At 34.6% G+C, this 21,710-nt stretch overlaps 2 protein-coding genes across 7 annotated transcripts in view; one reads left to right on the top strand and one right to left on the bottom strand.

Moving 5' to 3' along the window:
* The window catches only part of ZFYVE16 (zinc finger FYVE-type containing 16), a 54,722-nt gene that overhangs the window by 18,906 nt on the left and 14,106 nt on the right, over positions 1-21,710 (bottom strand). For 4 of the 6 annotated variants that reach the window (XM_060295935.2, XM_060295937.2, XM_060295936.2 and 1 more), the window contains 12 exons: positions 19,649-19,757; positions 16,739-19,011; positions 15,292-15,388; positions 12,396-12,557; positions 10,134-10,276; positions 8,230-8,605; positions 6,885-7,007; positions 5,637-5,792; positions 4,386-4,610; positions 2,080-2,162; positions 851-955; positions 140-287 (listed from right to left, as the gene is read on the bottom strand). In XM_060295935.2, coding sequence (XP_060151918.1) covers positions 140-287; positions 851-955; positions 2,080-2,162; positions 4,386-4,610; positions 5,637-5,792; positions 6,885-7,007; positions 8,230-8,605; positions 10,134-10,276; positions 12,396-12,557; positions 15,292-15,388; positions 16,739-19,011; positions 19,649-19,718 — 3,961 coding nt within the window. In that variant the 5' untranslated portion in view covers positions 19,719-19,757. Of the gene's footprint in view, positions 1-139; positions 288-850; positions 956-2,079; positions 2,163-4,385; positions 4,611-5,636; positions 5,793-6,884; positions 7,008-8,229; positions 8,606-10,133; positions 10,277-12,395; positions 12,558-14,409; positions 15,198-15,291; positions 15,389-16,738; positions 19,012-19,648; positions 19,758-21,710 lie in introns of those variants that run through there. The other 2 variants (XM_070045155.1, XM_070045156.1) reach the window with 2 other exon arrangements.
* SERINC5 (serine incorporator 5) overlaps positions 2,900-21,710 on the top strand; it is a 207,361-nt gene continuing 188,550 nt past the window's right edge. Inside the window, exon 1 of the mRNA XM_060295942.1 lies at positions 2,900-2,915. The gene's annotated coding sequence lies outside the window, so the exon portion shown is untranslated. The remainder of the gene's footprint in view (positions 2,916-21,710) is intronic.

Below are 21,710 nucleotides of genomic sequence, written 5' to 3'. Positions count from 1 at the left end.
TAAAAATTTAAAGCATACTGTTTCATCACCATCAATTCAGCAAATAAGTAAGGTATCTACATATAGGTATATTCCTCTTTGAAAGGAATTCTACTTTTTGAGATGGTTTTATGGATTGACACTAGGAACCAATACTCACCTTTTCTAGGATGGCCAGTAGCACTGTTGGCCTGTGTTTGATAAACTCCATCATTCTGTATACAGACTAGATGAGAATCTGCTTCTGTACTAAAACTAGCTCCAATGCTAATGACATGCTCATTAGAAGAATTTATTACTTTCATTACCTGGGAAAAAACAATACGCATTTAGAAACATTTTTAACATTTTGTGCCTTTATTAGTTATAATAATTCAAAGAGTCACATTATCAAGCTTTAATCTGGACAACTCCCTGAGAATGTGATAGAAACAAATGATTTAAAATAAAATCACCTCAATTAAAAGACAGATAAAAGAGTAAGAAAAAAATGAAAAAATAGGATTAAACAAATCCTCTATTAGGAAACAAATCTAAAATTTCAAAAATAAGTGTTTTTTTGTGGTACGCGGGCCTCTCACTGTTGTGGCCTCTCGGGTTGCGGAGCACAGGCTCCAGACGCGCAGGCTCAGCGGCTATGGCTCACGGGCCTAGCCGCTCCGCGGCATGTGGGATCCTCCCGGACTGGGGCACGAACCCGTGTCCCCTGCATCGGCAGGTGGACTCTCAACCACTGCGCCACCAGGGAAGCCCAAAAATAAGTTTTTTTGTCATTATGTATTAGTCCAATTCAAAACAAATTTAACACACTTCTAAAGAAATCTAATGTTCAAAAATTATCTCAAGACTTGAATAAAGCAATTATACTTACATCATTGTATTTTTTCCGAGGTATTTTTATGCAGCTTTTCCCCATTTCCATATGAATCAGTAGCTGATCTATATTATGCAAGGTATACTGGTAATTTCGAAGGTCCTACATAAAATAATGATAGTTCCATAAACCTTAAACTACTATCCATGAACATTTACCCATTCATTCAATCCTTTTTTAAGAGTATCCATCATTTTAAAACTTGTGATACATAACTATCAAAACACCATCCAGAAAGCAATAGCAACTTCAAAAACCAGCTAATTCTTCCAGCTACTCCACAATAATAATAAAGATTATCATTCTCAGGAAGAATTCTGTAGTATTTGAGGGTGATCTCTTTCTAGTTACAGATCTTCCAAAACAATAGATTTTCAAACCGAACATGGATAAATAAAAGCAAATTGGGCTTCCCTGGTGGCGCAGTGGTTGAGAATCTGCCTACCAATAGAGGGGACACAGATTCGAGCCCTGGTCTGGGAAGATCCCACATGCCGCGGAGCAACTAAGCCCATGCGCCACAACTACTGAGCCTGCTCTCTAGAGCCTGTGAGCCACAACTACTGAGCCCACGTGCTGCAACTACTGAAGCCTGCATGCCTAGAGCCCGTGCTCCGCAACAGGAGAAGCCACCGCAATGAGAAGCCTGCGCACCGCAACGAAGAGGAGCCCCCGCTCGCCGCAACTAGAGAAAGCCCATGTGCAGCAACGAAGACTCAATGCAGCCAAAAATAAAATTAATTAATTAAAAGAAAAAAAAGCAAGTCCACTGAAATACACTTCTATAATAAGAGGTAAACACAAAATTACAGAAATTAGAGGTGGAAGGGAACCTGAGATCATCTAATCCAATACTTCCTATTAAAAATGAGGTGACTTGGGCCACAGTTTGCTCAAAATCATCAAATCGATTGACTTTACTAACTCTTTTACTAAGGCTTCAACAACTGTGTGGATCTCACGTTACCTAAATGTGTAAGCACTGCAGCAGAATGAATCAAAAGGCAATTTGAATCAGGTATACATAAATTACGACATGTTCTAAAAAGCACTGCATCAAAAACAGAGGCCATTTATGTTAAATGAATTAGGATTTATTATAAATGAACTTTCATTATACCAAATATGTCAAATTAAAATAGAAAAATATAAGTATGTAAAATTTGCTTAATGAATTGTTAAAGTAACAATATAAGAACACTTAATAAAACAGTTCAATTACTCACAACAAGTAAGTTCATAATAGTGTGTCCTATTTCTCCAAAAAGAGGTTTTCGGCCTCTGATACTTGTTAAAGGAGCAGGATATGCTATACACAAGAATAGAAAACTGGTTACCATCAACAAAAAACAAAAAATCTTAAATTTATTACCTTTAATTTTCATTTGTCAAACATTACAGATAAATACCACTCAATCAGTTCTCTGGAGAAAGTAAGAAATGACATTAACCCATACCATGTATCTACCAGATGCTACATTGAACTGGGACCTTTACATACATTATCCTAATTAAACCCTGTAACAACCCAATGAGGCAAGTATGTCTATCCTTACTTTACAAATGGGGAAGTAGAGACACAGATTAATAACCCTGCCTATGGTTTCTACGTTAATAACTGGTGAAACAGATATGAAACTAGGCTTGGCCTGATTCCAAAGCATTTAATCTTTCATCATACATGTTGTTTCCAAACATTATGATGGCTAGAAAATTACCATAACTGGCTAGACCTACATAAAGTTCTCATAATTTAAAAAGAAATATTCTGATAATTTAAAGCAAAATATGAAGAATTCAAGATTTTTAAGGCATTTGTAATTAATGTTCAATTGTGTGAATTTATGGGTGATAGTAAACTTTTATAGTTCTTGGGTCAGCATGATAAAAGGAACACACAGAATCAGAGAAGTCAATGCAGAGAAGAAGTGATATGGACTCTGTCACCTAACTACTTTTCTGTTTCTTTAGGACACTATAAATATTGCGCACCAAAAAGGAAAAGTACCTTGGTGGCAATGCAGCAGGAATTCTAGAAGAAAAGGAAAGTGAAAAAAGGAAGGTAAGACTATTTCTATGATGATAAAAATCAGACACATTTTTAACCCAAGAATTAACCTGAGAATTTCAGTTCTCAGCTTAGGTTAAGCAAAGAAACCTCTCTAATACATATTATACAAACATACCTCCTTAAAAGTCTAAGAAAACACACATGACATTATCTGTTTAAAAAAAATAAGTCAGGGCAACTCACATCTTTGCTATTACAAGCATATATTTTAGTTTTAAAAGGACAACTAAGTTATTTGGATGACAGAGTATAGAAAGAAACATAAATTAGTGGTAAAACATATTAAAATGATAAACAATATGATTAAGGTAAATGCTGACTTTTTACTTCATCTTTTATGAATAAGAGAGCATCCTTTGCAACTTGATAGAGGTAATTTTATCTAAAACAGTAATTTTCAAGAGGTTATGGCTTAGAATGACATTCTGTCAGAGTTACAAACGGACCTCATAAATCATCTAATCCAACATGTAATGGTGTTGCAAATAGTCTCAACATAAAAGCGTAGGTAATCCTCATTTGATTAAGATTAGCTAAGTATTTTGATCTAACCTTCCATAAAAATAGCATTCAAATATTAGTATCAGAGACAAAACGTTAGGCTGAATGGATGAAACACTTGGCTCAGAATGAAGTCTCTTAAGCTCTTTGGTTCACACAGTACAAAACCTGAGATGAAAGTTAATTTTTACTTCTTGCACCACAATTTAATAGTATCCCATATTTAAATCTTAAATGGTAAGGACCAACCCCTCAGAACAGAGAGTTTAATAAATTTGCCAAATAGATTTAAATGAGTATCTCTTTCACTGAATTTGTCCATTTTGAAATAGTAATGGTAACTTTTATAACTTCTCTACATTTAATTTTCCTCCAAGCAAATAACTATTAAATTATACGAGAATCAAATGCCTAAATTTTCCTTAGATGTGATGTACTTCACATGCAACAAATAAATTACTCTTTAAAAAAGTGAGGGATAAAGAAAGGTATGAATTCAAAGACAGTTGAACACAGAAATGATTTCAACTCAGAAATAACCATACACGTAAGACTGGACCACTATTTCACAACCATTTATGTTTGGCTTTATGGTGTACACAAATGGGGTGGGGGGGCATTTACCTTCTTAATATGTAGGCAACATAACAAAATGAACTCCCTATAGCAAATACTTTTAAGAAAACTTTTCAAGGTTTTCTATGTTTTTTTCTGAAATTCAAAAAAAATTTTAAGGTAAGTTAATTATAATAATTGTGAATATCTAGAAACTCAGGACATAGCAAGTTTGTCTAGACTAATTTGGTAGTAGAGGAGGGCTGTTTTAGAATTTTAAAAGTACATCAAAACAAAAGTAGTCCCATTAATCCATTAAAAATTTATTTTAATGATATCTGAAGTTCTTATTTACATTCAGTATATTTGAACCTATGTAATTTAGCTTATTATTCTAAAACTTACCTTTATATTCTGCACCCAATCTCAACATTAAACGCATAGGAAAAACCTTTGCCCAGGGAATCTCTAGCTTCTGGATAAGAATTCCACAAAGAAAAGGATTGCTTGGTAACAGGAGATCATCAAGTTTCTGAAAAGTAGGTGTAATAAATAGAAATCCTCCATGATCCTTGCTGCTGAGAAAACTCTCAGTAAAGGTAATACTGTCCAAGTTTTCTATGTATTTTCCTAGAAATAAAATCATTTATAAAAAGATTTTAAGTTGTTTTGAAGCAGCATTATGAGTTTGAATGTCCCAGTATAAACTTAAATAAAAGCAATGTAAAATATTTTTTATTTCTTTCCACTCTTGAAGAAGCACTGAATACCTTGTGTGCACAAAGTTCAGTTATTCCTGAAGATTGGGAATTGTGAACAAAAATTTGAGAATGTTTCTAACCGTTAAGTGTTTTAAAATTTTTCTCCTTGCTTCACGGTCAAGTGAAAAGTCATCATCATGTCCCCCAAATCTTATACAGACAGAAAAGTATACGGTGGTCCCCCCTTATCCACAGTTTTGCTTTCCATGGTTTTAGTTACCCCTGGTCAACTGTAGTTCAAAAATATTAAATGGAAAATTCAATAAACAGCAAATTTTAAATCTCTCGCTATCCTGCTCTGCCCCATTGGGAGGTGAGCCACACCGTGAATCACTTGTCCAGCATATCCACGCTGTATATGCTACCATCCATTAGTCACTCAGTAGCTGTCTCAGTTATGATCGACTGTTGCAGTTATCACTGTGCTTGTGTTCATGTAACCCTTATTTTTCTTAATAATGGCCCCAAGGTGCAAGAGAAGTGTTGTTGGCAATTCGGATGTTCTCGTACTGTGCCTAATTTATAAATTAAGCTTTATCACAGGTATGTATGTATAGAAAAAACAGTGTACATAGGGTTCAGTACCATTCGTGGTTTCAGGCAGCTAGTGGGGTCTTCAAACTTATCCCCCGCAGATAAGGGGGGATTATTGTGTAGACACGTAAACAGACCAAGAAGGTAAATATATTTTCACTTTTAAAATTAAAAAACTATAAAGACACTAATTACATAAAATGCTAAATTTAAGGAGACTGAAAATGATGACAGAGCTCTTTTAAGTAATCAGCAATCTCTTCACAAAATGTTTCTTTAGTACAGTTAGCATAGCCAAAAGCAAAAATGCCCTTAATTTATCCATCCCCTGGTCTGAACAGTTCAAAATAAAATGGTATACCTTTCAGAGCATCCTTATAAATGGTGATAAAGAGTCTGAAGATGTCCTTAGGAATAGTATCTTCACTTGGCAAACATAACAATAGAATAATAATTTCTGCCTGTCCCAAGCCGTGCAGTCCATTGGTTGAGAAGTACCAATATTTGTCTGAGGAATCTTAAGTGACAAAAGTGTACAACTATAAATGTCAACTTCTATTAAACAAAAAAATTAAATATAATTGTCCTTTGCATGAAGCACAACTTTTTAAACTCCTTAGTTTCCCAACATTCCCCTCACAAAAACTTTAAATTGAATTGTATGAGATTAATATAAAAAAGAGGAAGGATGAAAAATTATCTGATGGAGTCAATTAATAAACAACAATAGGGCTTCCCTGGTGGCACAGTGGTTGAGAGTCCGCCTGCCGATGCAGGGGACACGGGTTCATGCCCCGGTCCGGGAAGATCCCACATGCCGCGGAGCGGCTGGGCCCGTGAGCCATGGCCGCTGAGCCTGCGCATCCGGAGCCTGTGCTCCGCAACGGGAGAGGCCACAACAGTGAGAGGCCCGCATACCGCAAAAAATAAAATAAAAAATAAATAAACAACAATAAAATAAAAGATGCACTAACAAGCTGAAATGTAGTGGGTAAGAATCAGGTTAGTTTCAAAGAGAATGAAAAGCTAAGAGATGCATTATTGAGTATTGAGGACTATTTATTACTGAGAAATATTTACTTCCTTACTTTTAATTAAGTCTAGTGTCATCTACTTTAAAACTGTCTTTATTGTTACTAAATCAGGATTCTTGCTTATCTCAATTAGCAAATTTCAATTTACCTAAAAGCTATATGAAATATAGTCAGCTGGAGAGATTGGGATTGACATATATATACTAATATGTATAAAATGGATAACTAATAAGAACCTGCTGTATAAAAAAATAAATTAAATAAAATTCCAAAATTCAAAAAATATATATATATGGTCAGCTGTATCATGAGCATCAAAATACAGCTTGTTATAAGCCCATGGCCTTAACCTAGGACTGAATGAAGGACACTAGTAAAAATCTTTAAGCTATTACTTCAAGTCCCACTGCATATAAAACTGCAAAATTTATTTATATTAATATTTGGCTACAAAAACCAATATCCAATACTGCTTATTTTTCACCATTGCCAGTCTAAATTTAACCAGACAATGGGATTAATTATTCAGAAATCCTGCTTACCAATTAGGCAAAGAAAGATGGATCATTACTTACAAAATGCTAACTTGACATTCACAAGTAGATTAGCATTTAGGACAAACGTAACAGGACAAAAACCTTCGCCTTCAAGAAGCAAAATGATCTGCTCGTGAGATGGGTGTTCTTCTATTACAGGCACTAAAACATGAAAATAATATATTAATTAGAATAAACATGTCTTCCTGTTAAATATGCCTATAATGAAAAAAACAGATTTATAAATCCACCAATGGCTTAATCACATTTAAAAGCAAAAAAAACCACATTTTATAAAATCAATCAACACCTGGACAACTGTTATATTCTAATTTTTACTTTTCAATTTATGTAAAGATATTAATATTATAATACATATAAATCCTGATCAATTATATTATATATAGTCTATGCACAAATATGTTGATTAAACAGCATATTGATACAATTTTAGTACCTTTAAAGTTTTAAAACAAATGTTTTTGTAAAGCGGACTCCTATCTGCCAGCCACTCCAATTATAAATTCTGAAATTTACAGCTGTGAAAGTAGTCTAGACCCAAGTTATACATGCTTGTACATATGGCTTGCCGCCATATGCCTTATGTCAGTGACAAGTGGTGAAAAAAGAACTTGACAACCAACAGGAAAATATACATGGCATGCAAAGAACAGGGCTTAAGATATTTTTGCCACTATCAATAGGATCATGAAATGGCTCCTACTTTCAGAACGGAGATCCTAGGCTTCATTCCCCGACATTATCATGCACAGAACATAATCACTTCATGTAAGATTCAGCATAATGCCTGGGGTAACAAGGATATATCCCTAGGGAACTACTCCAAGGTGGGAGATAGCCACAGAATCTCCAGATTAGGAAGGACCTTAAAGACCACCTAAGTTCTCTTCTTTTACAAAGGAAACTGAGGCCCAAGAGATTAAATTGCATGCTTCAAATCATACGTGTATTAAGTAGCAGATGAGGAACTAAAATTCCTAGCTTTGTCATCCAATCCAATATTCTTTTCTTTAGGCACTATGTTCCTTAAAAAAAAAAAATGATATGGAGTCAAAACTAATACAGGACTAAAAGTCTATGAATTTCCCTGTTTTACTGGACTTTTGCCTTATTTTAAATTAGGGACCCAGATGAGATAAGTGAATCACATTCAAATCAACTCAAAAGGTCAGATCTTTTTAGAATTTGTTTTTATACAGTAAGACTTTTTGTAAACTAGAGTTCCATGCCATCGTACATATTTCAACCACACTGTCTAAATTTTAAAAAATACATTTTATATATCACAGACAAAATTCATCAATATATTCTTCTTTAAAAAAAAAAAAAACTCCTTTTTAAATTTAAATAACTGCTATCCTACCTGATCCCTTTTCTCCAGATGCAACCAGAAGAGGAGGCAAGCTGTCCTCATCATCAGGTAGAAGACTAATCTTATTGCAAACATTCTTGTCAATACCACACAATAACCTATAATCTGAAATACTAGCAACAGGTAAATTACTGTTAACCAAGACACCAGTAGGACTTGATAGGTCCTCAATTTCTGCAAAAACATCATCATCTAGTGTAAAAGTGCCAGAAGTAGGCAACTCCTCAGTCCCTGTGTTTGTAGGCAGTTTTTCCACAGATGGAACCTGAGAAATAGGACTTCGAATTATCTCATTTTTTATATCGCCTGCCTCACTGTTTGGTTTTTCCACTGTAGTAGAATGGGCATGATCCACTGTGTTTATCATCTGTAAAATATGGAAAACAAAAACCCAAATCAGTTCATAGTTTCTTTCTTCAGAAGCCAAATTTCCCAAGAAATAGTACCATTTTGGTTCTTTAAATTCAAGAGCACAGGTTGAGCTTTACTCTATGCTCAGGTAGGTATTTATGACTAATTTTATAGACTGGAAAAAGGAGGCAAGGAGAACTTCAGGATCCTATACCATACCACAAAGTGAGCACACTTAGTTCAACTCAAGGCACTCCTCCTAATAGACAAAAAAGCCTGGCTGGGGGGTGGCAAGGGAGAGGAAAAAGGGAGAAGGCAGGGAGGGGAGTGGTTAGGAAGCAAAATGGTAGACATACTCCACAACAGTAACCACCTAGAATAAACTACACCTCAAGTCTGCTTCAAGTAAGCCCCTTTCTTTTTGGACAGGCCAAACCTAAGTCAATAGAGAATTGTTTATGAACTCAAGTAATACTAGCCTCTATAGAAATTCCATTTTGTTAAAATATTGATTGAGGGTAGGTGCTAGCTAAGAAACATACTTCTGGTAATTAGAGCTACTTGTAAAACCTAGCTCATGAACTCTTACTGACAAACAACATAAGTATATGATACGTGAACTTGAAGAGAGCAGGATACATATCCATCTTGTCTGATGTATCTTTACCCAAGATAAACCAGGAAACTGGCTCAGAGGAGATGCTCAATACATATTTGTTTAATGAATAAAAAAGCATTCCTACTTCATGTGTTAATACTTGCTTTTATGAGTATTTTGCTACTTTACAATGAGAGTTATTAGTGGGCTGGGATTCTATATTATGTATCTTCTATTTAACACTGAGCACATTTGTATAAACATAAATACTACCATCAGGTACTTTACTGAATATTTGAAAATCATTAAACAAATTAGTCTAAATTAACTTACTAAATCTCAGTTCTATTTCCCCATACCAGTGGTTCTCAAAATGTGGTCCAGGGATCTCTGGGGTCCCCAAGACCCTTTCAGGAAGTCAGTGAGGTCCTAGGATTTTCTTCATATAATTTAACTAAAACATATCACAACAGACTGACTTTAGAAGTAGATGTGAGAATCTATCTTCTATTAAGCCAGACGTTAAAGAAATTCACAAAAATGTAAAACAATGTTATTCCTCTCACTAAACTTTTGTTTCAAAAACTTTTCATTAAAAATATTATTTCTATTAATTTAATGAGTTTATTTTTAATTAATTTTTTAAATGTTTGTCAATTTTATATCAGTAATTATCAATAAACATAACCCACATAACCTATACTTCTTTGGGGTTCTCAATAACTTTTAAGAGCATAAAGGGTCCTTAGATCAAAAAGTTTAAGAATCACTGCCTTAAACTGACGTTAAAAAAAGGTAAAATCTAAAATATATTCATACATCATATGTTTCTCATTTTATGAAGCTCAAAGCATTTTAAAAAAAAAGTACTCTAAAAAATCACACAAGGAATTACTTACAAAATAAAATTTTATTAAATTAACAAGTCATTCTTTAGATTCCTTACCAGTGGCACATCAGGTAAGAGAGGACTAAAGTCTTCAGAACATCTTTTACTTCCAGATGATAATTTGGTTGTATCTGCAACTTCGCCATTGGGCAATATACCATCTGCAAACCATACTCTCTTCTGTTCTTTGGAGCATAATCCTAGAATCAGTTTAAAAAGTAAAGCATTTTAATTTGATAATATTGCAATGATTTAATACTAAATGGGTCAGGAAACATTTTCAAAAGCTTTTTGCTAACCATTGGCAAGCCCTGCATTCTCAGGGTTTCAAGGCCTAGAGAAATGGCCTTTTGCGATTCATCTACCCAGAGTAGAAGTTTTTTTCTAATTCATACAAAGGCAGGGCTGGCCCTAGGAATCCCGTACTCAGAAAAAGAGTGGACAGGAGAGGTTATACCTTAAAGACATTGAAAGCAGATTTAAAGCCTATATTATTAAGGCTAACTTTGTGAGTGTGGAATAAAATTTAGGGACTAAGGCACAGGGAGGGAAAATGGAACAGAACAGAGCATGGTAGACAAGCAAAGGGAAAAAAGTATGAAGAACAAGAGAAAGAAGCATAAAAAGTCTAAAGAAAGAAACAGAATCACTTGTGCATCAGAGGTTGTTTCCTACTTTTAACTTACTTAACAAGAGAAGCATAACATGCTTTGTTCTTATAATGTTGATATTGAAATTTATTAATATTTTCCTTTCAAATTTGGAGGAAATAACTAGATGTCAGCATAAATATTTGTTCTCTTTTATTAAAAAGCATCCACGGAGGAAGGTTATGAAAATTCCTGCCAGATGATTTTAGAACATATAAACATCAAAAGGACCAACATCTACCTTCCATATCATAATACAGATAACACTGAAAAAATTGGAATCATATATGTATAATTTTTGCAACATGGGTGGACATATTAAATAAGGTTATCTTTCTTGTATTTGCAATACTTTATAATTTAATGACTTAAAAAGTCAATATAAGAGAATAAATATTTTTAAAAGCAGATTCATTCATCTTTAGAGGTATAATATATAATCATATATGCTGAAACTCATTATTTAAGTCATAATGAGAAACAGAAAATAGCTATTAAGTGAGAAATAATTGAGATCAAAAATAGTTGACAGAAATACTTGAATTTGTCTCTAACTGACAATTACAGTTATTTTCTAGCATGTTACAGACTAATAGTTTATTTTTAAGAGTGTACACAGGCTTACTGAATAGCACAGGGAACTATCCTCAATATCTTGTAATAACCTATATGGGAAAAGAATCTGAAAAAGAATATATATATATATGTATATGTATAACTGAATCACTGAGCTGTACACCTGAAACTAACACAACATTGTAAATCAACTATACTTCAATTTTAAACATTAAAAAGAAAAATAAAAAGTCTACACAGGCTTTACTCAAGATCCTAAACTACAATAGGCTGTAAAAAAACAGAGAGCCCAAAGATTTTTTAAATCTTTAGAAGTTTGTTAAAAGATTTAAGAAACATTTTTTATTGTGGTAAAATATACATTTAAAAATAGATTTTTAAGGAAAGGGAGACATGCCAGTTATTTACCTATTGTCTCTCAAACCCAAGCCCACCCTTCCACATGGTGCTCTTTGATGCCAGGCTGGAGGTCTGGAAAGTGCAACTCCCAGACCCCCTTGCTAGTTGGTTCTGGTCATGTTCCAGCAATGACAGGCTCTGGTTGGAGACTGGAAGGTGGGAACAGAAGGAAATCTTTCTGTTTCTAGTTCCTGCCAGGACTTACGCAGCAGCGGCACCACATGTCCTGTGATCTTCAGTACTCCTTACATCAAGCCTGGGACACTCCTTCTGTTATCTGAACACCAACCCTGTTAGGCTCCTTGATGGTCCCAGCACTTGCCACTTGGTGTTCCTCTAGAAGTCACAGTACCAGTCATGTGACATGGTACCCTAATCCCTGAATACTAGGTCTGAGAACCAAGCATCTCTTGGTGTTCCTGCACGGGGTTCTAGTAATACTGCCTCTCCCTTTGCATTCTCCCAACCCTAGGGATGGTGGTTGCTTCCTGTACTTACTAATCTCTGAGTCACTTGAGCATGCCCTTTTTGTTCTTCTACCCTTCTAACGTACATGTATAACCAGTTCCCTGTATTAAATTCCTTCTAGTAGCTAGTCTGGTTTCTCTTTTCTCACTAGATCCTGTCAATACTAGAAAACTTCTACTTTGATCATTTATCTTTAATATTAGACACAACATTTTCTTCAAGTTACCTTCAACACTTGGCTGTTTAAGTGCTGAGATTGGTAAAGTTGTAGGTGAAGATATACTGGATGTTTGAGTCTCCTGAAGAGGCTGGATGGTGGCACAGTCATCAGAATGATTAGATTTAAGATTAGAACCAGTTGGACTCATCATCCTTTCAAATGCCTGAGCTATAAAGGGAAAAAAAGCTTGATCTCAGGTGTTTTTGACCTTCAAAGTAAATCATGATAAATATTCTATTTTTCAAATTGTAAGGAGAAAGAAATTAATGGCTAACTAAGAAGTGGCACTTGGCAAAGATAATATCCTTACTTTTAGTTGGCAGTACTCCACTTCAGTATAAGCTACCAATTAGTTATTTCAATATAATTTTGGCATGTTTGATATCTACTAAAGAAAATCATTGTTATTTAATATGACCATCTGATTTTGCCCTTGTACTCCGATAGTCTATTTCCAATATAGTTCCTAGTGATTCTTCTAAGACATAAATCATATCACATCATTCTTCTGTTTAAAATCTTTTAATGGCTTCCGAAGTAGAATGAAAATTTAAGTAGTTACAATGGCCCACAAGACCCTATATAGTCTGCATTTCTACCTCCTCTGCTTTCCCAGTTAGCTGTCTGACATCATTTCTCACTAAAATCCTATTTGCTCATTAGAATCCAGCCATTGAGCCCTCCTTGTTCTTCAACAAGGGAAGCAAGCACTGTTCTAGCTTCAGGTCTTTGCTCTTACTATTCTTTCTGCCTGGAAAGTTCTTCCACGTGGCTTTATTCTCTCACTTCCTTCAGGTCTCTGCTTACACATCATACTATCATAAACCCTTATTCTGACCACCATTTAAAACTTCTACCTCTTGCCACCAGTCTGTTACTATCTGTCCCTCTTATACTCTTTTATTTTCATTTAGAATATTATCACCATCTGATATTCTCTTTGCTTTCTGTCCACATCTCCTCACATTCATAAGGTCCATGAGATCAAAAGCGCCATAAGAACAGGGAATATATTTTGTTCTCAGCTGGAGCTGCAAAGCACAGAACACTGCCTGAATACTGCTGAATGATTTTTTCATCCAAATAACACGGAACAGCACTGGTACCTCTCCCTTCAGCACTTCTCCAAACTGATCTGCTATAAATGCTGCCACTATTACAGTAACTTTCCTCAAGTGCCAATGAATTAGCACCCTCATGCAATGGCTTCCGCTAACCAAGTAAAATCCAAACACAGTACTTTGAGTTTCAAAGTAATTTCCAACTTCCTCTAAGTTTATGTAATGGCACTCACATGCATGCTTCTTTAAAACTTATACAGTCTCAGCACAACTTCCTCATTATCCACAATCTCTGATGAAACTATCTTTTCTTCTTTGTGGAATTTGTCTTATAACCCTTGAGCCATCTTTCTCCTCTTATTAGTAACATTATTTTAAATGATCATGTCTACTGTTTTCAACCCTAAAGTTGGAGTTAAAATAACTTTTATTTACGTTTTCCTGTGGTGTATAAATTAATGATAAACAGAGCCATAAATGAAATTACATGCTATAAGATATCAAAACAGAATAAATAAAACAGATAACTAAATAAATCCATTCCAAATATTTTCTTTGATAAACCAATGCTTGATCTCACTATCCTACTAAGTCTCTTCAGTGACTAAATCTTCTCCTCTCCTGGATCCTTATGGTCAATATGTTTTAATGTTCACCTAAAAATCTGACCTGTCAACTCAAATAATGTTTCAAATCTTCATGGCTGTTTTATTTTTTAAATGGGGAGAGATAATTATGTGGGAGCTTGCTCTAAGATTTCTTAACTCTAGCAGGTTGCTTGGCTAACGGCACCAGCAGTAGTCTTAAAGGCTACTGAAACAGCATAAGCAAAAAACAAAACAACTACAAGCACTTAAATTCTTCATAAACACTGGTGGCAATATGGAAATACAAGAAGATTTACACTCTATTATCTTCCAGAGCAGAGGTCAACAGCAGGGAGTAAAGCAGCTTACCTCAGGCTAACAGACTCACATCAGAGCTTTTTGAAGAATTGCTGAAAAAATTTATCTTCATTCAAAAGAGAAAAACAAATTATTATCAGGTATTTATTCTCCTGGCTAACAGGAAGCAGCACCTGGGCTAGCGCACAGGCCTGGTCTTAAAAGTCCCAAGTAATATTTGCTGGGAATTAAACTGTCAACAAATCTTTGAAAATGCCAAGAAGTACTCAAAAGAACAAACGTGTATTTGAAGAAAAACACACACACACACACAAAACTGTGAGAAGTCAAGTAAGATTATTGCTGATAACAGTAAGCTAGCTAGGGAGCCAGAGAAACAATGGGAAACACAAACAAAATTCTAAAACTGAGAAGGGAAAAAAATATATAAAAGACAAAAATGTGCAAATAGTGTGACAGTCCTATGAATTTATATAAAAATTATAAATATTATACTTTATCTTTTATTCCCACTTTAGGTTGTAATTTTCTATAAGGTGGGAACTATTATCTTGCCTTATGCTATTAATATGTAAGACTATATACTATTTATTGGTAGATATTCTATAAATGTTTAGATTAAGATGATGAGGATGACAATGATGGTGACAAAAACAAATAGGCAGATGAAATGCAGCATTTAGGGACTTGGTACCTGTTAAAAGTTAATGAACTGCCACTCCAGAAACTGAACGCTTCCTTTCCACACTGGTAGTAATAATTGTGAGAGTAGAACAAAAAGAAGAGAAACCAAGCCTTGGGATGTCCCACCTAAGCCAGATAAGTCAACACTAGGTCCCTGCCTTAAGAAAATAAAGAAGTTTATCTTTGTCACAATCCAGTTGTTTTTAAGATATATTCAATTACTGGAAGAAGATATGTCAGGGTAATACTCACCTTTACTAATAGTCTCATAGCAGACTACACATACTCTTGCTTCCTTTTCTAGATACTGCAATTTACACTTCCTATTACAACAGACACCGCAAAATACCTACAAAGGACAAAATATCAAATTTGATTTTGTTTCAAGCATGTTTATACCAACTGGAGGCAGGGGGAGGAGAGACCCGAACTCTAACCAAAAACCATTTTTCTGATTACATAAACAAGTTTTCTAATCACCATAATCATAGGTAATTATTAAATGATTCTTTTTATTTTTATTATTTTACTTAAATGAGGTTTCTGTAATTTAAAATTGTATCTCTGATGAGAATTCCTTTAAATCAATTATGTTAATTGGAAGGGAATAAAAACTTTCTTAATGAATAAGTTCATAACTTAAAAAGCTTTCTGTGGTCCTTTACAACTTTTTTTTTTTTTTTTAACTTTTTGGCCGCGCTACGCTGCATGCGGGATCTTATTAGTTCCCCGACCAGGGATCGAACCTGTGCCCCCTGCAGTGGAAGCACAAAGTCTTAACCACTGGACCACCAGGGAAGTCCCCCTCCTTTACAACTTTTAAAAGGAGAATGTTATTCAAAGGGGAAACAGACTCACAGATATAGAGAACAAACTAGTGGTTACCATCGGGAGGAGGAAAGTGGGGAAGGGCAAGATAGGGGTAGAGGATTAAAAGGTACCAACTACTAAATATAAAATAAATAAGCTACAAGGATACATTCTACAGCACAGGGAATATAGCCAGTATTTTATAAGAACTACAAATGGAGTATAATCTTTAAAAAGTGTGAACCACTATGTTCGATACCTGAAACTTTCATAATATTGTAAATCAACTATACTCAATTAAAAAAAAAAGAAAAACAAGTAGAATGTTATTTTTCTAAAAGAGAGTAGGGTTGATCTGAGACTAACATATTACTGGAAAATGCTGAAAAAAATGCAATGTTATTTCTAGAGGCAACTCTTGAGTCCGTAGACTATTAAGATAGTCAGAACACAAATGAGGTCACAGCTTCAGCGTTCTGAACCTTGTGCAAGCCAATCTGCTTTTTTTCTCAGTGTTTATCTCAAGTATCGAGCATAACACTAGCTGCAGAGTAGTCTTGAAATTAAGTATTCAAGGATAAACTGGAAGCTGACTGAATTCCGTGCATCTGACGTGTTCATGTTAGAGACAGAATGAAACGTATTCTTAGATTTCACAAAAATTAGTGTTCCTCATTTCCCAGTATGTAATACCCATGACAATGTGACATTTATTCAAACCTCAAGCAATCTGTAAAATGACAGTGCTTTATACACTTCCACGTAGGTGAAAAACGATGATTTTAAACTAACTGAATCTTGTAATCATCTCTTTATCAGCTTTTTTGTCACATTAAATTTCATTTAAAATGTCCCAAAAGAATAAAAGACAAAGATTTTTATAGCTTACTTTTCCACATGCTCTGCAGTGATGTCGCCGTTTCGTAAAAGTAAATTTGACTTGGCAGTTCATACAATTTGGAGCTTCTGAATCAGGAACCCAAGTAGGTTGTTTCTGGCCCAAAACAAGGCCTTCTTTGCAAGTGTTTGCAGGCAGAGATTCTTCATTTGCAGTTACAAAACTGGATCCACCTTCAAAATTACTTTCTATATCAATGTAATTAGAATTGAAGCTAACCTGAGGATCAGTCACAGAATCTGTAGCACAGGTGGTTGGAACAATGGTATTTGCTGTTCTGGGTTCACTTTCAGGCATATTTGGAACATCCAGCTTATTTGGTTCCTTTGAACTCCTTGTTCTTGATGGAACACTAAACAGTTGCTTAGGTCTGGCGCCTCCGACATGAACAGATTGACTGTTACTATCAGAGACTGATAATTCATTTGTAATCTCAGACTTACTGCTAGATAACACTTGTTCAACTGGAATTGCACTTTTTTCCCCTAAAGAAAGGCTACCATTTTCTGTTGTATTCTGTTTATCAACCGTTTCGCAAATCATATTAATACCAGGACTTTCCCCAGTAGCTCCTGCTTCAGCATTGAAATATATATTGTCGACATTTCCATCATCTGGGCCTTTCATATCTATCTGATTCATCTGAGATTTTGAGTCAGTTACATTTTCTTCAAATGGTTTTATGTTACTAGGCTGAAGATACTGTTCAGTTAGAAAGGCATCAAGTTCAGCATCACTAACTGGTGCACCACTTTTCATGCCTTCATCAATATTAAAGTAATCCAAATCTTGTCCACTGATATCATTGCTTGAAAAAGTGAAACCTTCACAACAATCAGGAGATTCTGGGGCATTAGCACCAGAAAGCTCTATTTGAGATTCTGCAGCTGTAGAAGAACTGGTGTTATCAGGGTAATCGAAAGACTCAACCCTAACTACCATCTGGTTAGAATCTGCCTTTCTATCTCCCATCTTTTCAATTAATGGCTGATGAGGTATGTTTTTACATTTTTCCTGTTTCAAAAGATCATTCTCCTTCAAAGGTTCCCCACCTGAAGTCATATTCTTCTGTATTTCTTCATGCACAGTCACTGCATCTTTTATATTATCTTTATATTCATGCTGGGGTAAACAATCACCATGAGCTTTATCTTCAATTAATGATCCACACAAAGACCCAGGTACTGGAAGACAGGACAATGAGGAATATGTATTTTCACTTGAAACATGTAAAGTTGAAGCAGAATCTTGGATTTCACCCTTATTATCTTTAAGACCTAAATTTCTTGAGTCTTCTTTTGCAGATTGTTTTATAAATATAGCAGTCCTATCTTCCTGAAAGGAAAAGTCAGGTAACTTGAAATTTTCATCTCTTAAATTTGAATCATTTAAGCATAAACCTCCATTTTTTGGAAGACTGCAAGACAAAGCACTTGTGCTGCCTCCTTCTTTTAAACATTCTGGGGCAGCTATGACTGGCACATCTACCTCCTCTTTTACCAAACAGCCATCAGCTTTTACTAATTCACATGGCTGGTTCTTGTCCTGTAGGTGGTCTTTGGCATCAAACATTTTGGAACTTTGTTGAGTCAAAGCAGATGGCATGTTGAAATCAACAACTGGTTCTAACTGATTAGAGATCTTTTTATCCTCTAAATTTTCTTTTCCGCTGTAATTACACGAATCTGAAAGTGCCGTATCTACTTTTATACCAAATTCTTTAGTTCCACTGATTTCTCTGTTTTGTAATTCAGAACTGACATCATTCTGTTCCTCTCTGACTGTATTATTACCATGGTCTGTTGAAGAAATACAGAAAGTTTCTGACACTGAAGATAAATCCAATCCAATCAAGGAATCTGCACTAGACTTAAAATCATCTGGCAATAATTTTTTAATATCTTCTTCACTATTAGTTACATGAACTAAGTTACCCATGTCACTTATCAGATCACAGACAGGTTTACTACATCGTCCCATATATAGAGGCTGGATTTCATCTGAAGTGCCACCATCCACAGAAGAAAGGAGATCAAGTCCTGTTACATTTTTTTCATTTTGTATAGAAGTTTGTCCCTCAAGTGTTTTTTCATTCAGGGCAATTTGATTTGTTTCATAGCCTGTTTCTGATGAGGCACAACAATTAATGCATTGTTGATCCTTTGGTAGCAGTGAAGTTAGCTGTGAGGAAGCCAACTCTGAAGAGACTGAATAGTGGTTAGACTCATATGAATTTTGTGCATCTTGGAGATAATCTTGTTCATCTAATTAAAATAGAAATATAATGTTAGTCAGGAGACCCAAATCAAAATTATTACAAAGACGTTATGGTTTCTACGACTTCTAAACTTTTTTTTAGACCAGAAATATATTACTCTCCTGCAAAATAGTAATAACCTCCAAAATTATTTTCACTTGGATTTAAACTACTTGGGGTTTTTACTTTTTAATGTAGATGTCATAATATGATAGAAATTCTACTCAAAATAACTCAGTTGCACTATAAAAACCAGACGAAGGAAGAGCTGAAAAACAATCTAACTTCTTTGTTCTGCCCTCCAGTTTCCTAGTCTTCATCCTAAGATGAGGAAAATACTATCTTTCATAGTAATGAAATACCAATTAATATAGAACTTTCAGGTTGCTTTCAGCTGGTTCGTATGTTGTTTTTAAAGGTCTTTCTTTTACCTAAACGTGTATCTGGAGAGAAACTTCTACCTTTCTTACTTCTATTTCTGGCTATTGGTTCTATTCAGTATAAGAATACACTAATTCGTTATAATAAGTGAATGTTTTACAGAAGATAACCATGTGACCAAAATTGAAACCAAGTTTTGCTAAGAGTACTAATTACGGACATTTTAAAATTACATTAATGGTAAAAATGAAAAACTGACAAACCTGGATTCTGTTCAAAATCATCGAGGAGTTTATCCAAGTCACTGACTGCTGCTTTAAAATAACTGTCCATCCTACTTGTAGACTTACTCAGAATTTAATTCTTGTGTGCCTAGAAAATACGAAGTATGATAGTTCATTTAATTCTCTGACATCTAAATATTATACCATGTACTGCATGCCAAGAAACAGAGCCAGGGAATAGACACAAATAAAATTTAAGAGTATTGCTTTGAAGAATCTGTAATTTAGTTGGGGAAATTCCTCTATATATACAAAAATGACATGAAAACAAACTCTAACAACATAACATGCATACATAAACTATTTAAAATTTAAAACACTTATCTAAATAACTCATGGGTCAAAGAATGCATAGTTGAAAGCTATAAATAGTTGTAAGTACCACGTATCAAATAATATAAAATATACTACACACAAATAAAAATACTGCATGTAAAAACTTGCGAGATTCAGCAAAAGTGAATACTTAAAGACAGATACCTAGAGACTTAAATGCTTATACTAGAAAAAAAAGAATGAAAACAAATAAGCTAACAGCAGAAATTAAAGAAATAGAAAACAAGCATATGAGAGAGGTACAAGAAAACTAAAAGTTAGTTTTATGAATAAAGTAGAAGAACCTCTGATCTGTGGCAGGAGCTCCATCAAATGAGCCTGAGACACCTTGAAGGAATCTATCAATGACTAATGGGACAATATAAAAAGGACACAGGAGCTAAGTATCACTGGCTTAAATGGGACAAATGAACCTCAAATAAATGAAGACTACAAAGGACTGACCACAAATCAAATGGATTAAAAAAAGACAAACAAACCAAGAGATCATAATCATACTAAAAACAAAACCAAAAACCACCACTCATTAGAGAGTTGCTAGGGCAGTAACCCTTTACTCTGAAAGTTGATATACTAAGAGAAAAGAACTATGAATTTATCCTGCCCTTTATTTACAAAATGTACTTTAGGATAAGAAAACAGTTGCTGAGGAAGAATTCTTTAGATAAGAATTCCAGTTGATAAATGCAGAAAGATATTAAAATTTTTTAAATCATTTCTTCATAGTCCCTAAAACAATAAATGGACTACGCAATGGCTATCAATGGATGTTAAAACTGTTAGATGAAAGGTTGAGGGGAACTTTATAATGGTGGGATCAGGCCAACACATCTAAATCCAGTGACCAATTTCACCATCAATTAATGTGGAAGACATAGAATCACATACAAAATATTCCTGCCCAAAAAAACAAACAAAAAAACCCACAAAAAACCCAAAAAAACCTGAATCCAAATCTAATCAAGTTTTTAGCACTAACTGCATATTTACAGGAAATTCAAGGATAGAGGGACAAGTTAAATGATATCAAAAGAAAGCAATTGGCTAAATCCAGAAGGGGGAACACTTTTCAGCAATGTTCCTCAAACAGTTGATAGTGAATGACTTTTTTTTTTAAACTTCCAGTCTGTTACAAACTGTTACTTTTGTAAAACACAATAAAACAATACAAATTTTGCAATAATATACAAACAAAAAGATATAGATTATTAAACACATTTGAATGGTGCCCTGAGTAAGGAATAGGAGTGGGAAATGAAGGATAAAAGACAATAAACTACAGAAAGGGCTTTACTAGAGCCACTTATGATGGTCACCATGAACTGAGGACACATGAGGCTCAGAAAAAATGAGAGATACTATAAAGATGGGTTAAAAAAGATTATATAGAGCTTAAGAGAATTGAACAAACAGGAAGACCTATCTGAAGAAATAACCTAAAATGTAGCCCAGAGAGATGAGGAAGAAGAAAATATGAAAAAAGAAGTTAAAAAACATGGATGACAGAATGAGAATGGAGCCCTGTAAGGAGAACAGAGCATGGAACAAGTATGCTTGAAAAGATAATGCCAGGAATTCCAGAACTGATGAAAAACACAACAGATACAGGTGACCCATTACCAAGCAATATAAATACAGTTGACCCTTGAACTACATGGCTGTGAACTGCACAGCTCACTTATCTGCAGATTTTTTTCAATAGTAA

Source organism: Globicephala melas, chromosome 3 (genome assembly GCF_963455315.2).
Source record: "Globicephala melas chromosome 3, mGloMel1.2, whole genome shotgun sequence".
In the NCBI taxonomy this organism is placed as follows: domain Eukaryota; kingdom Metazoa; phylum Chordata; class Mammalia; order Artiodactyla; family Delphinidae; genus Globicephala; species Globicephala melas.
This window is presented reverse-complemented; position numbering and strand designations above follow the sequence as displayed.